Source organism: Hyperoodon ampullatus (genome assembly GCF_949752795.1).
Source record: "Hyperoodon ampullatus genome assembly, chromosome: 19".
NCBI lineage: Eukaryota > Metazoa > Chordata > Mammalia > Artiodactyla > Ziphiidae > Hyperoodon > Hyperoodon ampullatus.
Genome location: NC_136932.1, coordinates 44,232,992 through 44,252,955, shown reverse-complemented (window position 1 = coordinate 44,252,955; position 19,964 = coordinate 44,232,992). Strand labels below are relative to the sequence as shown.

Below are 19,964 nucleotides of genomic sequence, written 5' to 3'. Positions count from 1 at the left end.
CATGTGTGTCCAGCGCTTGTGCTCTTGGAGGCCCGTTCCCAAATGTTCTCATGAGATCCTTGCAACAGCTCTGTGAGGAAAAGGATGGTCGTATCCACCCTATTTTATAGATGAGGACACTGAGGCCCTGGTGCCTCCGCTGACGGTGAGCAAGGAAGGCCCTGCTCTCTCCTCTGTGCTGTGTCTCCATGGCCCAGGCCTTCATCGGGGAATGCCCCAGCCTGGGTGAAGGGCACCGCATGGCTAGTGGCCTGGAGAAGGAGCTGGGGTGATTTCCCAGTCCTGCATCCCTCTCCAGCCTTTGTCTGGAGTCCTCTTAGCTCCCGGCAGGGGATGTTTCTGCCTGGCTACCTGGAAGGAAGCAGAATGAGTGTGCGTGGCAAAGAGTCAGGGGAGGGGGACTTCCTCTGCTTCTACAGTGTGCCCCTTACAGACTGGCTGCTCTGAGGTGCAGGGGCCTGGCCTCAAGGAATCTACTGCCAGATTGGAAAGACAGGAGTATCGATATATGCCACGCCACTAGGGAACAAGGCGAGGTGCCAATAACGATGCTGGAGATGGTGGTGATGCTGTGGCTGCTGATGGTGGGGGTGGGGGTGGGGTGGGGGTGGTCACATCAGAGAGCTTTCCGTGCTAATGCTCACAGCTGTTACCCCAGGGGATCTTCACAGTACCCTGCGGGGTAGGAAAGTTATCAGTTTTTTTTTTTTTTTTACAACTTTATTGGAGTATAATTGCTTTACAGTGGTGTATTAGTTTCTGCTTTATAACAAAGTGAATCAGTTATACATATACATCTGTTCCCATATCCCTTCCCTCTTGCGTCTCCCTCCCTCCCACCCCTCCAGGTGGTCACAGAGCACCGAGCTGATCTCCCTGTGCTATGCGGCTGCTTCCCACTAGCTATCTACCTTACGTTTGGTACTGTATATATGTCCATGCCTCTCTCTCGCTTTGTCACAGCTTACTCTTCCCCCTCCCCATATCCTCAAGTCCATTCTCAAGTAGGTCTGTGCCTTTATTCCTGTTTTACCCCTACGTTCTTCATGACATTTTTTTTCTTAAATTCCATATATATGTGTTAGCATACGGTATTTGTCTTTCTCTTTCTGACTTACTTCACTCTGTATGACAGACTCTAGGTCTATCCACCTCATTACAAATAGCTCAATTTCATTTCTTTTTATGGCTGAGTAATATTCCATTGTATATATGTGCCACATCTTCTTTATCCATTCATCCGATGATGGACACTTAGGTTGTTTCCATCTCCGGGCTATTGTAAATAGGGCTGCAATGAACATTTTGGTACATGACTCTTTTTGAATTATGGTTTTTTCAGGGTATGTGCCCAGTAGTGGGATTGCTGGGTCATATGGTAGTTCTATTTGTAGTTTGTTAAGGAACCTCCATACTGTTCTCCATAGTGGCTGTACCAATTCACATTCCCACCAGCAGTGCAAGAGTGTTCCCTTTTCTCCACACCCTCTCCAGCACGAAAGGGTTAAGGAACCTGCCCAAGGCCAGGCATCGGATAGGAGAGCCAGGTGTCTCCAGAGCCCCTGCCTTGCCCTCTCCAGGGCAAGCCTCCCACGGTTCCCCGCATAATGAGATGGAAACTTGTGCTGCAGGAATTCAAACGAGGAGAGATCATTGTGGGCTGGAGTTAGGGAGGCTTCCAGGAGGAGGTGGAGTGAGGGATTTGAGAGCACTGGGTTTTTTAAATTCCAAAAGCAGTGTTTATATTAGAAAGAGAATTGCAATAATAATAATGAGACTTGAAACATAATCACTGACCATCCCTACTCCCACTCCTCTGAAACAGCCATCTTATTTTGTGCCTTTTCCCTTCCTCAGGTATACAGATTTTTATATGGTTTTAATGATGGTGCGTATTTTGTCTTTTTTTTCTATTTTCAAGTAACATTACCATAATCCCCCTTTTTTCTAGGTCTGAATGTAGTCTTTATAATTATCTTTTTTGTTACATTGTCAAAAGTACTTTATAAAAATCATTTACATAATGGCCAGCACATTAATTGCCATTTTAAGGCTCTGCTATTCTAGCAAGTTGGGCAGGCTCTGGATCAGCAGAAAGCAGTGGAGTGAGCATTCTGGGGGAAGGGCCCACGTGACCCAGAGCAGGGAGGGAGGCAGGAATGCACAGGGAGTGTCCCGGGAAATTAAGGAGCCCGCCTGCCCTGAGCTGGAGGGGTTGTGAGCAGTGCAAGTAAGAGGGAGGTTGAAGGAATGAATGAAAGAAGAGGGATCAGTAAGGTTATAGCCAGAAGGAATCCTGGAGGGCATTTCATCCAATCCTGTTTTGAGGGGAGAAGGAAACAGACCAGAAAGGGTGAGTGACATAGCCACAGTCACACAGCTCATTAGTGGTTGAGCAAAGCCTCCAGATTCAGGATCTTGATCCCAGTTTGGTGGTGCTTGGTCAGCTGCTGGGCAAATGAGTGAACAGGGCAGGGGGAGACCTGGATGTCAGCCTGTGACTCTTAGGGGTCAGCCCTTTGTCACTGCAAAGTTAGTAGAAGATCCCACCAGCTTGGTGCATTTCTGAGCCCTCCCTTCCCTCCCCAGACCTCCAGCTTCTCCATGCAGGCCACCCCCACTGTCTGCTTCCTCCTTGCTATCCCGCCCCTGCCCAGCCCAGGAACCCCTCAGCCAGGAGGCCCCCCCTTCCTCTGCCTTGGCTCCCTGGCCCTAGGAGACTCCTGTATGTTTATCCCAGTCTATTTCCAACCATGCCGCTCCAGGCTCCAGATGTGCTGTCCCCAACTGGGACCTACTCCCTGGCTGATTAGCATATTCCCAGGATCCAGCCCTTGTTGACTGGCTGGGCCAGAGGGGAGAGTTCTCCCTGAGGACTTCACAGCTCAGTTCCTGCCACTGACTTCAGACCAGAGAGGGGTCTGAGACCTAGGGTCCGCTTCATGCCCCTGCTCCCCCGCTTCCCAGCTCAGCCACAAGCCTGGGGATGGGCCCCCAACCTTCAGCCCTGTTCCCCCTGGTGGGACACAGCTACACTTTCCTGTGAGCCTGCTAGGGGTGGTCCCCTGGGGCATAAGAGAGCTCAAGACCCTGGGGTGAGCTGGGGCAGGGTTCCAGGCCAAGAAGGTAGCTCTAGCTGTCCTAATGCCTGGAGTGGTGACTCCCTCCACCCCATTCCCCCATTGCAACATTTAGGGCCTTTGGGAGCCTCGCCCTTTGTCCTCTTCCCATCTGGAGCCTGGAGCCTGTGTCTGAAGGGGAAAGGAGGGTGATTTCTTTGACATTCTTGACGTGGCCACTTGGAAGCTTGTGAGAGGTCAGGGCTATTAGAAATGACACTCAGAAGGAGATCATGAAGGCCAGTCCCCTGCCTTCAGGAGTTGGGTGTGTTCTCAGAGCCCAGATTGGTACATCTGACAATATCTAGACCTTCTTATTTTTTTGTTCAACTGTGGTAAAATATATATACCATGAAATGTACCATTTTCATGATTTTTAGGTTTGCAATTCAGAGGCATTAATTAAGGACATTCACATTGTTGTGCAACCGTCGCCACCATCCATCTCCAGAACCTTTCATCTTCCCAAGCGGAACCTCCATACCCATGAAACAGTAACTTTCCATTCCTCCTCCCCCAGCCCCTGGCAACCAGCATTCTACTTTCTATGAATTTGACGATTTCTGGGTACCTCGTGTAAGTGGAATCCTGCAATACTTATCCTTTTGTGATTAGCTTACTTCACTTAGCACAGTGTCTTAAGGTTCATCTGTGTTGTATGGCAGCGTGTGTCAGAATTTCCTTCCTTTTTAAGGCTGCATAACATTATATGTATAGACCACATTTTGTTTATCCATTCATCCATCAATGGACATTTGGGTTGTTTCTGCCTTAGACTTTCAGACTTTCTTACTTTTTTTTTTTTTTTTTTTTTTTTTTTGCGGTACGCGGGCCTCTCACTGTTGTGGCCTCTCCCGTTGCGGAGCACAGGCTCCAGACGCGCAGGCTCAGTGGCCATGGCTCATGGGCCCAGCCGCTCTGCGGCATGTGGGATCTTCCTGGACCAGGGCACGAACCCGTGTCCCCTGCATCGGCAGGCGGACTCTCAACCGCTGTGCCACCAGGGAAGCCCCCAGACTTTCTTACTTTTAAGTGAGGAGAAGAGCATGGTCTCTGAGGATGAAGATTTCTTTAGCCTCCTTCCCTCCAGACCCAGGGTTACCGCGCCCCCTCCCCCACCCCTGGTTGCTCATGTCTCTCCAGCTGTAAAAGGAGATCAGGCCCCCCAAACCCCCAGGACACAAATGGTCACCATTAGCCTCTTTTTAAGATTTTATTTTATTTATTTTATTTATTTATTTATTTATTTATTTATTTATTTATGGCTGAGTTGGGTCTTTGTTGCTATGCGCGGGCTTTCTCTAGTTGTGGCAAGCGGGGCCTACTCTTCGTTGAGGTGCGTGGGCTTCTCATTGCGGTGGCTTCTCTTGTTGCAGAGCACGGGCTCTAGGCGCACGGGCTTCAGCAGTTGTGGCTCATGGGCTCCAGAGCACAGGCTCAGTAGTTGTAGCGCACAGGCTTAGTTGTTTCACAGCATGTGGGATCTTCCCGGACCAGGGCTCCAACCCGTGTCCCCTGCCATGGCAGGTGGATTCTTAACCACTGCGCCACCAGGGAGGCCCTAGCCTCTTCTTTTTTTAATCAATATTTTTTTATTGAAGTATAGTTGATTTACAATGTTGTGTTAATTTCTGCTATACAGCAAATTGATTCAGTTATATATATATACACATTCTTTTTTAAATATTTTTTTCCATTGTGGTTTATCACAGGATATTGAGTATCGTTCTCTGTGTTATACAGTAGGACCTTGTTGTTTATCCATTCTACACATAAAAGCTTACATCTGTCACCATTAGCCTCTTCTAGTTGAAGAAAACAGCTGCCCCCCGCTGGCTTTCTCTTCCCCCGGGTTAGGCATCCCTGTCTCCTTGGCCCTCCTTTGCTAACTTGTTTGTCTTCCCCTCGGTCAGTGGTTTAGATAGATTGAGTGTAGAGTGCATTACCCTGATAGTGTAGGAAGAACACTGGGCTGAGGGTGGGAAAATGCATCCAGGTCCCTTGATCTTTGGAGGCCTCAGTTTCTTCATCTATTAAATGGGGACAGTTATCCCCACTCTGCCTCTATCACAGGCTTGTTGTGAGGCTCAAAGGATGGAATGTCCCTGAAAGAGCTGGTCAGCGCATATCCACGCTTTCACTAGTTTATTCCCACATTTCTGTTTGTTGAACTCCCTCTAAGTGGCAGGCACTGTGTGGTGGATGCAAAGAATGAACAGGACCTCCCCGTGTAGTGAAGAGAACAGAGGAGAATTGCGATCATTCAGTCAATGTTGAAGAGGTTTTGAGGCCAGACAGATCTGGGCTTCAGTCTAGCTTTCTCCATTCATTAGTTGGGAGAACAGGTTACTTTACCTCTCTGAGCCTCAGTTTCCTCATCTGTAAAATGGGCTGTAAAGAGAACAGAAGGGGAAAGTCTGTGAGGGCCTTGGCACAGGACCTGGCACAAGGCCTGTCCTTGTCTAGTGATGACAGCCCTTTGCCCAAGCCGGCAGGTCCAGGTGCACTGTCCTCCGCCTTCCTGCAGGGATTCTGGGTGTAGCTTGTCAAGCAAACCCCCTTCCCAAAGGCTGTCACCTGCAAGTGGCCCCTGTGTTTGGGCCTTAGGCTGGCTCAGGCCACGTCTGTTTTCTTATGCTGTTGGAGTCAGACCAGCTTTGATGAACCGACCTCGGAGTGGGCAGGAGGTCAAGGTTGGGGCCTCACCACCTCCCAGCCTGAGGTTTCCTGCTGTGCCCCCACCCCGGGCTGAGCAGCTCTGGGCTCATCCCCCTCAGAGCCGCGTTCAGCTCGGCGGCGTGGTACGGTCAGGCCCAGAGTGAGTGATGAGCTGGAAACAAGGGGTCATTGTCAGCAGGAACTACTTCTGGTTTCAATTATTCTGCAGGGCATGAGGAAATTCGGAGTGAGCGCAGGTCAGGAGGCTGCTAGGGCAGGAGTCGAGGGCTCCCCCACCCCCACGTCCCTCCCACTGGCCCCCGAGGTGTCTGTTGTCCCCGTTTGACTCTGCCCAAGGGTCAAGCATCCCAGCTTTACTGCCCTGGAGCTGGGCTCTGAGGCATTGGCCTGGTTGACCCAGAACCCCTTCCACTCGGGTTCCTCACAGCTGGTACCAGGAGTGCCTGGGTCCCTCCCTGGGTGGAACGACAGGGGACATTACCGGGTGTCCTTAACACCTTCTCCCATGCATCCTTCAGGCCACACTGACCACAGCCAGGCCCTGTCCCCTGAGAGTGGCCGGTTTTGACTCGGATTGGGGGAAGGGCCGCTGTGAGAAAACCTTGCCGGCAGGGAGGCAGCTAGGCAGCTCCCCGCCCTGGGACACCCAGTGGCCATGCAGGGTGTGGCTTTCCAGCCTCTCCGCTGGAAGATGGACCCCTCCCCTGCCTTCAGCCTGGGCTGGTGTGCACGTCCAGGGGAAGCGTCTGCCTCGAGAGTCCGTGTTTTATATCTGTGCTGCCTGCTGCTCTCAGCAGGTCCACGGGGGGCTCTTCCCTTCGCCGCCATCAGCACCACTGCGCCAGCCCAGAAGCACACGGACGGGGAGGGACGGGGGCACCGGGACTGTTCCTCTCCCTCCCTCTGACACCACCTTCCAGGGCCCAGCCTAGAGCTGTTTCAGACCCGTTCACTGTCCGGTGCCTCACCTGCTGTCCCTCTTCAAGGCAGGTCTGGATGGCTCAGTTGCACTTGGAGAGCAGAGTGGGCAGCGGGATGTGGGAGAGCCAGGGGCAGGATCCTACGAGAGAGCCCGCCCTGCTGTCCAAAGGCCTCCCCAAACTTGTAGGACAACCTCTCTCTTCCGGCCCGCGCTCAGCTACCTCCGTCTCCCGGGTGTTCCTGATCTGGGGAGCCTGGGCTCCGCCCAGGGGATTCTGGAGACAGGAAGCATTGGGCAGGAAGCAGACGGAGGCACGGGTCTCCTCTGCCTCCTGCCCTGCGTGGGAATGCCCCCTGCTCACCTAGGAGAGGTGAGAGGCAGCAGAGAAGCTGATCTGGAGAGGACCTTGGGAACTGATTCCTTCAAGCCCTGAGAGCTGTGCCGCCTCTCAACAAACCAAAAGAGGGTGCTCTCCCAGCTCTGGGCCCGGGGGCTCCTAGACTCAGAAGCAGAAGACCCAGGTTTGATCGCAGCTCCACCATCTAACAGCGAGGTGACCTCTCTGAGTGCTCCCTCTCAGACCTGTTCAAGGACCAGATGAGTCCTCGGAGGTAACAGTACCTGGCTTACTGCACGCTCCCAGTAACCGCTCACCTCCCTGCTGGCGGAGGCTGCGACTTCAGCCTCCTAGGATGGTCCTGCCTTTGATTTTATTCAAAACCTTTGAGCAAAGGACTTATTAGGGGAATTTCCAGGGACTCCCTGAGTGAGGGCCGAGGCTGTACGTGAATGCTGATCGGGGGCGCCTCACGTGGCTCTCCCCCACTGTGGGCACTGCACAGCCCACCTCAGCGCCTCACCCAGCCCAGCCTGGCCGTGGCACGAGCCGTGGGGGCAGTGGTGGCTCTTGGTGAGGGTTTGACCCCCAGGTGCCCCCCACTCCCCATGGGCTGGCACAGGGAAAGCGAGGCATAGCCTGCTTACAGCCTTGGAGGCAAGAGCTGAGCTGCACTGGCTTCAGGCCGCAGGTGACCCAGAAAACACCGACCAGACTGACTCCATGCGATAAGCGTTATCCTATTGTAAGGCCACCGAAGGGAACTCACCCCAGCAAAGCAGAGGCCCAGAGTTTTCCCAAAGCAGAGAGAAAAGTAGAGATAAAACATGAGCTTCAGATCCAGGACTCTGACCCAAAAGTTTCCTTAAAAAGCCCCTAATCTCCCGACTTCCACATCTACCCACCCTGGAGGGGAGCGAGGACCGATGGCCGTGGTAGAGGAATAGCCGCTCTCAGGGGAACTGTCCTCCTTTAAGCCTCTGTCCTTAAAGGAAGACCGGAGGCTTTAGAGTCTGCGGGGCTTGGGGATTACTGGGGCAACCCGAGGAGGCGCCCCCAAGGCAGGGAGTGCTGGACAAAGGCAGTGTGAGTGGGTTAGGGTCCTGGAACCCCACTTCAGCCAGGGGCCTCTGCCCCCTGCTTCTGCCGTTAGCTGATTGGGGGCAGGGAGACATTGGCATAAGGTTTCATTTAGAAAGAAAGCGGGGTGTATCCTCTGCTTAAGAAAAGTTCACTGCGGACCACTTGTCTGGTCCAAGATCCTGTTTGACAGGTGTGGAAACTAAGCCCAGAGAGAGGGAGTGAGTGGCTGCCACAGTGACCAGGCAGGACTCACACCCCGGTTCTGTGGCTCCCAGGAGCTTTCTTCTGTTCATTTGGAGCTCAGAGTTGGGTGGAAAAGAGTTGCTTAATATTAGCAAAAGAGAAAAAAAGCATGGAGGCTCAGCGGACCCTGACCTACTTTCAACCCCCCCTGCCTGAGACTGTTGTGTTTTCAGTCTGTGGCCTGGGAGGCCCCCTGGAGTGCTCTGACCCCTGGCTGTGCTGGGAGACCCCGGCCATACTGCCTCCGTCCTGGGAGCAGGCAAGTGGCCAAGGGGGTCTGGGTGTCAGTCTGGCTGTGAGTTACATCCATGAGTTGTGTGGGAAGGAATGGATGGATGTGTGTGGGTGTGCCCTACCCACTCCGTCCCTGGTGGGTTTTGTTTTAGGTATACAAGATGTTCCCAAAGGCTCCAGTGGATTTTCCACCCTTTTTCCGTGACCAAATGTGCTGTGAGAATTACTAGGAGTTGCCAGGGCCCGTTAGGACATTAGGACAGTCCTGAAGCAGGCAAGCTCTGTGGCTGTCTCCACCTCTCCTAGAGCCACCAAGCACCCTTGAGACACCAGCCTGGGGTGGCCAGGCAGAGTGGAGGGTGAGGCTGTGTGCAGAACAGCCCGTGCTTTGCACTGTCCTATGACTCGGCCAGGCCTCGGGAGACGGGAGGGTCATGGTACACCTTGAGGTTGGGCTGCGGAGCAACTACCCTTGAGTCCTGGCTGCCCCCTGTCCCAACATCCTGGAAGCCGCTCCCCATCTCCCTCTCAGGTGGCCATCCAAAGCTACCAGTAACCACTAATCTACAGAGTTGAGGCTCCGGACCCTAGAGGCCTGCAACCCCATGCACAGCTGTTAGCAGGCAGGGCCCAGACCCCAGAGTCCGGGCCTGGATGCCTGAAAGAGTCCCCAGTTGCTGGCACTTATCTCCTTGGAGGACGGGTCAGCGGTGGGTTGGCTAGGGCTCGGTTTGGAGCTTCACAGCTCCAAGTGAGCTGTGACCTGTTCAGTGTCCTCCCCACCTGGCATGTGGTAGCTATCTAGTCAGTGATGAATGAATGGGTAAATGAGTGGAAAAGTAGCTTCTAGGCTCAGCTCTGCCATTGGCTACTCAGTGACTTTGAGCAAAGTGTTCCTGTCCCCAGGCCTAATTCAGGCCTGGAACATAGCAGATGCTCAAACAGTGTGGATGGAAAAACATAAACGGGTCTCACTTTCTCATTCTCTGAAGATCTCTGCCCTTCCGATCCACAGTTTGGGTTAGGATCGGTACAGAACAAGGTGAGAACACACGTTAGGAATGCAGGGACCCCAGGGCCATTCATTTTAAAGGGGCTCTCCCGCCCCCCTTTCTCACAGTTGCCCTGCGATGTGCCACCCTCCCTGCCAACTCATACACCCTCTGCGTGGGCCCCAGGCTCCCGGGCACTGCCCGCCCTGCTGGTTCTCTCTCGGGCTGGACTCCGGTGCCTGTCTCCGGGCAGGAACCACCATGGGCTTCCTTTCCGCAGCCCTCCCAGCCCCACACGCCACCTGCTCTCCACCCCTGGGGCTGAAGGGAGCGCACCTGGCTGACCCCGGACCACACCCCTCCCGGTCCTCCTCAGCGCCATCCCAGGCTCCTGTCCGGCTCCAGCTCCTGCACCCAGCCTCTCCGGGTGGCCCTTTGGGGCTCTCCCCTCCCCCTCACTCCCAGGCTGTCCTCCCCGGGGTGCCTGTGGCCTTGGTCTAGCTGGCTGCTCAGAAACCCCCTTTCCTGCCTTCAAGTCACTTGGCTGGAGGACAGGGACAGGGAATCGGGATTCCAGTCTGGGCTGAAGGGAAGATGAAAGTCGTTGCAGTGGGGAAAAGGAGGTCACTCCAGAGAAGTAGCAGCAGCATCCCAAGGTTCTGAGAAAGAAACTTCCTCCTCGTGTTCACAGGCTGGAGGATTTGCCTGGAAGCCGTCCCCATCCCCAGCTGTCACCAAGGCAGCACTGGTGGCAGTCCCTGCCTCTCCTGCCCACACAGCTCAGGCTGCATATATTCCCTGTTGACCTTTTTTTTCTTCAGTGATGCCTCTGCTGATCACTTTAGCCTGATTTTGCCTCAATCATAGCTGTGCTGGGTGGCCGGTCCCAGCCACCCCAGGTATATACCCCTCCCTCGGTGTAACCCAGGGTCCTGCCCCGCACCTCCCTGGGGACGGCCCCTCTCATTCCTTTGGCAGAGAGCCTGGGGAGGGGGTGAGGGAGGATGGGACAGTCTACTAGGAATGTTTTTAATTCCAAAGGCAGCGACATCTGTTCATGTGGGCCTTCCCACCCAGGCTCTGTTTATCCAGACAGGGGGCCCTTGCTCATCCTCAGAGGCCGGTTCTGCCAGGATGGACAGAGGGGAGAGGGGTGCCGTCACGTGCAGGGTGGCCGGGACAGCCTGAGCCTAGCCCACCCAGTGAAGCTGAGGAAGGGTCTGTGGTGGGCTGGAGGGACCAGAACTCAGACGGCTGCTTTTGAGGAACTCACTAGGATCATTTGTCTTGCCCAACCCCACTGCTGCAGGCTGCTCCTAAACCATTGCTTCCAGGAAGCAGTGAGTCAGGCTTGGGGAAGAGAAGGCAAATCTGTGCTGTCCCTAGAGAGAACCCCCAGCCCACAGGGAGGAAGGAAAGATGAGCATCTCAAGGGAAGAGCCTCCCAACAGCTGTCCATCTGCTAAGGCACTTATGTCACCATGGAGACCAGTTGGCCATCTTTCATCCAATCAGAGCTTGCTTTACCCAGACAAGTGTTGAGCCTGGGGTTCCTAAGACAGACAAGTATAAAGCTTTGGGAAGAGGATCTGCACTGCCCCGCTTCTCCCACACACCTGGCGGGGGACGCACCTTACTCAACATCCCCCAAACTGCATCCTGTGGCATGTGACCCAGATAGAGGACAGAGAACCTTAGAGAGCCAGTGAGGGGCCAGTTTTGAAGTTAACAGTTGGCAGTGCCCAGCGCGGACCATGTGTCTGCAGCAGGTGAACGTGGTCAGCAATTATAATGGCATCTTACCGGCCAGTTATACAACCAGCACTTGCCCATTAGCTGAGGGATGCAGAGCAAAGCCAGGGAGGGTGACCTTTTTTCTCTTCTGGCCCACGCCAACCCCTCCTTGAGGAAGCCTTCCCTGATTCTCTCTGGCTAGAATTTTCCTCTCCTTTCTCTCAGCTTTCGTGGCACTTGATCTGTGCTGTTCTTGCGGCATAAGACTGGGTTTCTTGAGGGTAAAAACGATGCTTTGTCCACCTGGGTGTGACGTGTGGTAGGTGCACGATTGGTAAATGCCAGATGCATGAAGGCCTTTCTGCCTCCTGTTAAGAGGTGTTTTAAGCCTTTGTCTCCTCTCCTCTCTTGGGTTGTCAGCTTTGTCAAGCACAGCCTTTTGATTCATCTTTGTGATTTCCCAGCCCCTATCCAGGGTTGGGCATATAGCCAGGCCCTCAGTCAGTACCTCTTGAATGAAATCACTGGGATGAAGAGGTGAGGACCACAGGAATGGGTGAAGCCTTGGAGGAGGTGGGTTTTGTGCAGCCGGTGGGGGCAGCTGCTGGCCCCTCATGGGGCTGCAGGGAGATTCTCTTCAGAGGTGGCCCCCAGGTGCCCTGGGAGAGCAGGTCAGGGGTGGGTCAAGAAGGGTGGCTCAGGCCCCAGCTGGGCAGGGGACACAGGTATGTCCCTGCCTTGGTGGGTCTCTTCCCCTCCCACTCAGGGGTTACTGGGAAAACGGCTGTGGCTCTGCCCCGCTTAGCTGCACTGGCTTTGGGCAACTTTAGCTCAGGGAGCAGGAGGTTCTGTGCAGCCTTGGCGGCCCAGCCCTGTCTGCACTGTGCAGAAGCAGGTGTGGAGCATGGAGCCCTAGAAGAGATGGGGCTGGCCCGGCCACCCTGCAGGGACCACCAGAGTCCAGCAGAGTTCCAGGACTCCACGTTCACCTCCAGGCAGAAGGCAGCACAGGACCAGACCCTGCCACACTGGGATATCACAGTGGTGAGTGCCTAGCCAGACCTCTGTTCGTGGCCTGGCCCAGGCTGGTCTGGGCAAGTGGCTTACCTTCTCTGTACCCTTAGTTTCCTCAAATGGAAAAATGGGGATGTGAGGACATACTTCCTAATGTTGGGGGAGCAGTGGAGGGTTAGCGTGGTGCCTGTCGCATAGTAAGCTCGGTGAAAGGCGTCTCTTGTCATGATCAAGTCTTGGCTCCCTCTGTGGTGAAGCCACCCCTTTCTGCAAAAGCACCGCGGGCTCTCATGATAAACCCCAAGGCGTGTGTGCTGGTTCAGATTCAGCAGGTGCATTCCAGATGCCAGGGGCTGCTTCTGGGCCCAGGCCCACCTGCCCTGGTGGCCTGACCCAGCTCTTTTCCCCGAATCCAGCGAACCAGCCACACTTCGGTGGTTGTGAGCGCCAGGGCCTTTGGAGGAGACCTGTCACTAGCCCGCTGCAGTTCCGTGACCTCAGGCGAGAACTTCATCTCCCTGAGCCCCAGTCCTCACAACTCTAAACAGTACCACCAATGGCACAGAAGTCGTGAGGCTTCAACGCCAGCAGATATTTGAACGCCCTTTGCGTGGGACCCGGCTCACGGTTGGCACTGCAAAAATACTGGTTTCCTTCCTCCCCCGTGCCAAGCTCTACAGGGTGTGACGCCTGGACGCCTCTGGGGTGTGTGGACCCTAATCATCTGGGGTTCAGGCCTTTCTCTGTTCTCCAAACACTGGACACTGACTTGTTACCTTGTGAAATGAACATTGATCAACTTGAGAGTCAAGAACAAGTTCTTAGTTCTCTATCCCAAGGCACCCAGCACAGAGTGGCTTATTGCCGTTTTGTCAGTGGACGTCCTCTGCCCCCAGCAGCACAGCCCTTTTTTTGGCTTTTCTGGTGAAGGGCACCAGTGCTGGTTAGAAGTGGCTCGTGAGAGGAGCACCTCTTGCAGGGCATCTGTAACCCGTGTCATCCTTGGATTTTTTTTGCTCATGTCCCCAGAGAAGGTCCATAGTAGCTGATTCCCTCTGGGGCTGCTAAAGCCCAGGAGGTTGCCCAGCTAGGGATCTTCTTTATTCTTTACACAGGAGTCCACGCGGGTCGGGCCCTGTCACTGAGTTGGCATTGAGGGAGGCATCTGGGGCAGGAGTAGAACCCCAGGGCAGGACTGGTCCTCTGCCCGGGACAAGGGCAGCTGTTGATGGCTCCTGGCCCTGAGCCCTGGGCTCTGCAGACCCCCTCTGGCTTCCCCCAGCCTCCCGCAGACACCCCAGCCCCAAGGCGCCGCCTGGTGGGGAAGGGGTTAACCAGCCTCCCGCAGACACCCCAGCCCCAAGGCGCCGCCTGGTGGGGAAGGGGTTAACCAGCCTCCCGCAGGCACCCCAGTCCCAAGGCGCTGCCTGGTGGGGAAGGGGTTAACCAGGGCTCTGGAGGGGAAGGGACTGGCTGGTGGTGCTGCTCGTCAAACTTACTTTAGTAGGGGCTGGAGGGAGGGCCGAAGGGTGGGTGAGGAGGAGGCCCAGCCTGCCAAGAGTTAAAACCGGGAGGTTGGGTGTTTTGGAGGGGGCAGCCTCCCGCGCCTCTTTTGAGTCACTTCCTCCGCTGGGGGGGGGGGCTGGGGGGGGTTGGGGGCGGGGGCTCCCCGGCAGCCTCGGGCGCTGCGCCGCGCGCTCGGGGCTGGCCTCCCGCTAGCCTGGCCGGGACCAGCGAAGAGCCGCTGCTGCTCCAGCGGTGTCTCCGGGGAGGGAGGACGCAGAGGGAGGAGAAAGCGGAGCCCCGCACCATGCGCTTCCCTGCCCGGCTCGAGTAACAGTCCCGGCAGCTCGGCTGAGGCTGCGCCCGCTCCCACCCTCCCTCCAGCGGCTCCGGAGCCCCGGCGGCCCGCGCCTCCCGCCTCCCCGCTTCCCCGCCTCCCCGCCTCGCCGTCCCCGGAGCTGAGCTGGCCCCGCAGGCAGGCAGGCTCGCCGTCGGGCCGGGCTTTGCCGCTGCCGCCGGCATGACCGACGTCCTGCCTCAGCCCGACTGCAGCTTGAAGGCGGTGTGCGAGCCCCTGGAGCGCTGCTGCCTGGACCCGCTGGAGGAGCCGGGGAGCAAGCGGCCCCCCAACACCGGCGCGCGGCTCTGGGGCCGCGTGCGCAGCAAGCTCCTCCGCCAAAAGGTGCCCGAGGGGCTCGAGCGGGTCGGCGGGGGTGGACGAGAGGGACTGAGGTGGGCGGGGGGCCTGCTGGGGCTCTGGGCAGCCGCTTTTCGGAGCTCACTGCGCCTCCTACTTGACTGAGGGACCCTGGGACAGAGGCTGGGGTAAGCTGGGGGTTGGCTCTAAGTGGCCTTAACGTGATGATTAACGCTGTTGCTACCCCAGCCTCCGAGCCCTGCTCTCTGTGCCTCTGTCCCTGTCTCAGGAAGAGGGGGGCTGCCTCCTGTGGGAGAGGACTGCCTGCCTCCTTTCTGCGCCTCTGCGGGTAGAAATATGAACAGATGGGGCGAGGGGCTCCTGGGTCTCAGTTTCCCCTACAGCGCCCAGCCCAGACCCGACCCCCTGCGTCCAGTGGCCGCCCCTTCTGCAGAGGGGCACCGGCGGAAGCACCTCAGTACCACCGGCCGTGTGAGGTTTCTTTGGGGTTGTGGGGAGCTGGCGGTGCTGCCGGGTCTGGGGGCTGTAGGCTGCCTCTTCAGGGACCACCCAGAGGCCTGTTGGCCCAGTGCCAGTCAGGCACCAGGCAACTCAGTCAGTGTGCCAGGGGTTTCCTGACCCAGCAGGCAGCTCAGACCAAGCTGAGCCAGGGCAGACTGCCCATCCTGCCTGCCGCCCCAGACCTGGGCGGGGATGAAAGTCTGAGATAGAAGCTGACTGTCCTGCAGCTGGGCAGGCTGCCGCAGGGCTGGCTTTGGGCCCTGGCATTGGGCGTCTGAGGAAGAGCCAGACCATCGCCTAGCACACAGTGAGCGCTTGATAACTGTAGACCAAATTAACCACCTAAGCATATGTCACAGGGTGCCTGTCCCGGCTGGCCAGGGCCATGCCTGTCCTTCCAGGTGGTGATAACAGAGGCTTGGCTAGTCTGTGTTGCTGGTGGGGATTTACAAGCCCTCCTGTGGGGGTCCGAGGGGATCCCTCTGCGCAGGTCCTCACTGCCAGCCAGCATAGAGGCTCCTGGCACCTGCAAGAGGATGTGATCTTGGGCCCGTTGGCTCCTTATCTACTTTTATCCTCTTCCAACGGGGCATACGTGACCTCCCAGAGGGGACATCAGTCCTGGAAAGTGCTGGGCAGGGCAGCAACTTGAGCTGTCCTGCATTGGCCCCTGTGTCACCTTCAGCTTCTCTAGGGACGAGGCTAGCAGATCCTTGCTGGCCTCAGCTGCCACCAGAGCCCCTCTGTGCTGAGGCAGCTGTCTGTGCCCGGCAGCCCGGAGCCGTCCCCTGCCTGTACCCCCTTCCCAACCCCTGCTGAGGCCAGCAGACACCAGCCCAAAGCTCATTGTCCATTTCCAGACCTAGAGGTTGGCAAGAAAGTGACCCAGCATGTTCCTGGCCCCGTCCCAGCCAAACAGAGTCCTTCCGGTTTACCTGCCCCTTTGCCGGGGTGGGGGGGGGTGGCAGGTAGGGGGCAGTTTCTAAACCTTGAAACTCCAGACTTTCAGTTCTTTCCCTGGGCATTAGTGACTAGCAAAACCAAGAAGCCGCTTCAGGAATCCTTTAGCCAGCTTCACCTCTGGTGGTATCTGACAGTTCTGTGTCTGATGGTGCCCTCTGGGCAAGGGTGGCAGGCCAGCCAGGCTCTGGGCTGCTGAGTTGATTGGCATCAATGCAACTGCAGGGTGGCTCTGGCGCTGGGATGCTCTGTGCGCCGGGTGATTCAGTCCCCTAGTTCCTGCTGTGTGACAAAGTATGTTGGTGTCGCAAACACAAGGGTCTGTACCGTGGGTGACAGAGGGACATTCATTCACCCTGCTGTGCCTGCCTTGCTGTGCCCGGGGTTGGTGGGTGAGCAGGCAGGCTTGTGGAGCCAGACCCGCTGCCCACCTCCCTTCTTTTCCCAGCTGCATTAACCTATTTTTTTTTCAGTGCAGCAGGCTCACTTCCAGACCAGGGGGCTGGGGATCAGGCAGCAGCTTAGGTGGGTGGGGGAAGGGTGCCAGGTACTGCCCAGCCTGACAGGAGGGGTCACCTCATTAACTCCTCATTTAACTTTGCCACAAGGATGTGATGCTGTGGATGCCTGAGACACCTGTGGCCCTCCTGCTGCCACTTAACTAAAGATTCATGAAGCCTGGAAGGGGGTGTATGTGAGTCATCTGGAGACCCCATGCTGGGGCTGAAGAATCTGTTTGAATGGAGAAAGCCCAGTGTTAGCCTGTGGAGCCTCTGGCCCCAGGAGTCTGCGCTTGCTGGAAGAGGGGCCGTAGGGACCACTTTCAGACTCTCCTTTGGGTCCTCAGTGGGGGGCTCTGTTTGGGGTTGTGCTTGTCCCTGAGGAGAGTCCTGGGGCTGAAGCCTCACTCCAGACTCTGACTTGGCAGTTGGCTTGTTGTGCAAGCATTGAGCAGAGGAGACACGTGGCATCTGAGTTTGTGGGTTCTGCCAGTACTCTCAGCGTTTAACTTCACATTTCTGCTTTCCTTTTCCTTTTTTTTTTGGCTTTAAGTCACACTCAAGGCGACCAGGCTCAGTGACTGGTCTTCCTCCCATCCTGCCTGTTTCTGGATCCTTAGGTTGCACTTGGGAGGGAGAAGGACTGAATGAGGAATCCCATCCCTACCCCACAGAGTGTCCAAAGGTTTTAATGGGGTCACTTGTGGGAGCCAGAGAGGCTAGGAGTGCCCCAGGGAAGCAGCGGCCAGGCCAGAAGTTTTTGTCTCTGGGCAGCGGGGGTGGGGAGGGACAGGAATCCATGCCCCTACTGTTGCCCTGCAGCCAAGGTGAAGACATCCAGACCCAGACCAGGCCAAATATTGGCTGGAGGTAGGGACTCAGGCTGAACTGGCAGGGACTCAGGCTGAACTGGCAGGGTTCAGGGGAGTGGGGGAGAGTTGAGGATGGTTCCTGATGACCTTGCCTCTGCTTCAAGGGGTTGCCACATGGGTCTGGGAATTCCCCACCACCAAAGAGCTTCTCTCAGGAAGCCAGAGGCCAGCAAGGTGAACTGAGATGTTTCCTGCTGAGCTCCAGGACGAGTCCACCTGCTCTGAGGTGGGGTTTGCTCCCCTCTACTTCTAGGGAAGGTCAGAGGTGTAACCCAAAGAAAGACAGGATGGGGAGCCCTCTTTGGGCCACTAGTCTGGGGAACCTAGGACTCAGGAGGGTCCCTTTCTTTGTCATCTTGATTGCAACTGCAGGACAGCTCCAGACCCCTCCCAGAGTCTAATATAACCTGACAGTTTCCTAACAGGTAGCATCAGGTATGCAAACCATGTGCATGTCCCCAGGGCTCAGTCAGCCATTCACTGGCTGTTCCAGGCATTGAGGGTAGACAGGTGCTGGGGTATAGAGAGATGTCTTGGGCTCATTTACTTTTACTTCATCATCTGGCTCTGGGCATCAAGAAAGATCTTGAAACCTTATTAGACACCAATAGATACCTCTCCTGCCCCGGCTGCCCACCTCTCTGCCCTACCCCCTTTCTTCCACCCTGCCCCCCTCCACCTTATTTACCGGAGGGAAGGGACCTGCATCCTGTCTTCACCATTCACATGCCCATTCACACCCCTATAGCGATCCCTGAGCTGTCGGAAGCGGACAGTAGTGCCTCTCCGCTGGCCTGGAGACCCCTGCGGCCAGCCCATTTCCTCCCCGGCCTCTGTGTGGGCCAGGATTGTGACCAGGCTGGCTGGCTGGGGGCTTGGAAGGGGGAGTAGTGAGACCTCCCTGCATCCAGCATACATACTCCCTAGAGGGAGAGGATCTTACTCCTGGAGCCACATGGGTGGCCTCCTGACCCCCACTGCTCGCACTTCTCCACTAAGCTGGCTCCCAAGAGGCCTGTTTGATTCCACAGAGCAGGAGTCCTCAACTCTGAGAATCTGATGACAGTTATGGAGCTCCACCCAGACCCAGAGCCACGCATATGCACAAACTCTGTGCTGTTTCAGAGAGGGTCAGGGATCCCCAGGTAGGAACCCGTGCTCTGAGTGCACTTGGCAAGCTGCTGTTTCTTGGCGCCTGGGGAGGTTAGAAGGGGCATCGGCCCTCTCCAGCATCTCTGTGGTCCACAGGTGGCTTGGCCAGGCAGCCACGCTGGGCTTGGTGCCCCAGCTTTTGGATGGCCTTGGACCAGGGAGAGCTGAGCCTGCCAGTGCTGCCCAAGCCCGGTGGTGCAGGACTATCCAGAGGCCGTGAAGGCCCAGGAGGGCAGACATTTTGGAAAGAGCCCAGAAACTTCTGCAGGTGCCGGTGTGGGGGAGTTACCAGGCACTGGTCAGGGCGCCCAAGTCTGGAAAGGCCCAGCCCTCTGCTGAGTGGCCTTGCTGGATGCCCAGATTGTCAGGAGCTGGTCCGCAGGTGCTATTTTGGCTTCCTTTTCCCCATCAAATCGTGCTGGGAGTTGGAAGGGTGTTCGTGTTCTGACAGCTCCCTTGCACCCAAAGGAACACACATCCCCGTGCCTGGAACTTGCCTGCCCAATCCCCGGGAGAAAGCCAGAGTCAGTCCTGGATCCCAGTGAGGCTTAGACTAATGCCCCATTGTTCTTGGTCCCCCAAGGTGGGCCTAGAGAGGTGGGAAGTGACAGTGGGAGCTGCCGGTGGGAGTCTACTGCAGAGAGGCTGGGAGGGCCCTGTAGCCCCATGGTGATTTCACCAATTCTGCTTTGGTTGAGAGAGAGTGGAACTCATGCCTGAGCCAGAAGCTGGAACCGTCTTTCTCCTGGACAGTGACCCCAGCCAGGGTGGGTGCTTCAGATGGGCACAGCCAGAGCAGCGACAGCCACAGTTCTCCTTCCCATCAGACACCTGAATGCCCCCTCTGTGCTCTGGCCTCCTCCTTGGAGCGCCCCGCCTCCTCTCAGGCTGGTGTAGCCTAGGAGGCCAGAGAAGGAAGGGCACCGGGCTGGTAGGAGTCAAGAGGCCTCGCTTTTCTAATCCTGAGTCTACGGTCTTAACTTGCTGTGTGACCTTGGGCAGATCGCTTTACCTCTCTGGCTCTCTGGCATCAGTATAATGAAGAAGCTGAACAGGATGATCTCCTAGATCCAGTTCATATGATGATTTTGGCCACGTCTCAAGATTCCTACGCCTAAGCCTTAAACTCTCAACATGCTGGGAAAGCCTGGGTGGAAGAGGTCACAGGGCTGCCCCTGGGCCATGGCCAGCCATTCACTGAGCACGGGAGGAGAGAGGCGAGCAGGAATGTGGGGCTTCTCGACCCCTGTCCCGAACAAAGGGCATTGCTTTCTCCAGCCTGCGTAGCCCAGTTTGTTCATTTGGTCTCTGAATATTGGTGGGGTATCTTCATGTGCTGGGCACTCCAGAGGCAGCCCAGGCAGAGGCCTTGCTCTCAGGGAACTTGCTGTCCATAGGAGAGTCAGGCAATAAATGAGATCATTTTATGCTGCACAAGTACTGCAGGAAGATAAAATTGGG

General features: G+C 56.2%; 1 protein-coding gene across 6 annotated transcripts in view; it reads left to right on the top strand.

Moving 5' to 3' along the window:
- Positions 1 to 19,964, top strand: part of ABR (ABR activator of RhoGEF and GTPase) — a gene marked incomplete at both ends in the record, with an annotated part of 221,353 nt that overhangs the window by 187,170 nt on the left and 14,219 nt on the right. Inside the window, one exon of one of the 6 annotated variants that reach the window (XM_079725672.1) lies at positions 14,381 to 14,542. The exons of the other annotated variants lie outside the window; for them this stretch is intronic. Within the exon in view, the coding sequence (XP_079581798.1) occupies positions 14,381 to 14,542 (162 nt within the window). Of the gene's footprint in view, positions 1 to 14,380; positions 14,543 to 19,964 lie in introns of those variants that run through there. 6 annotated transcript variants of the gene reach the window in all.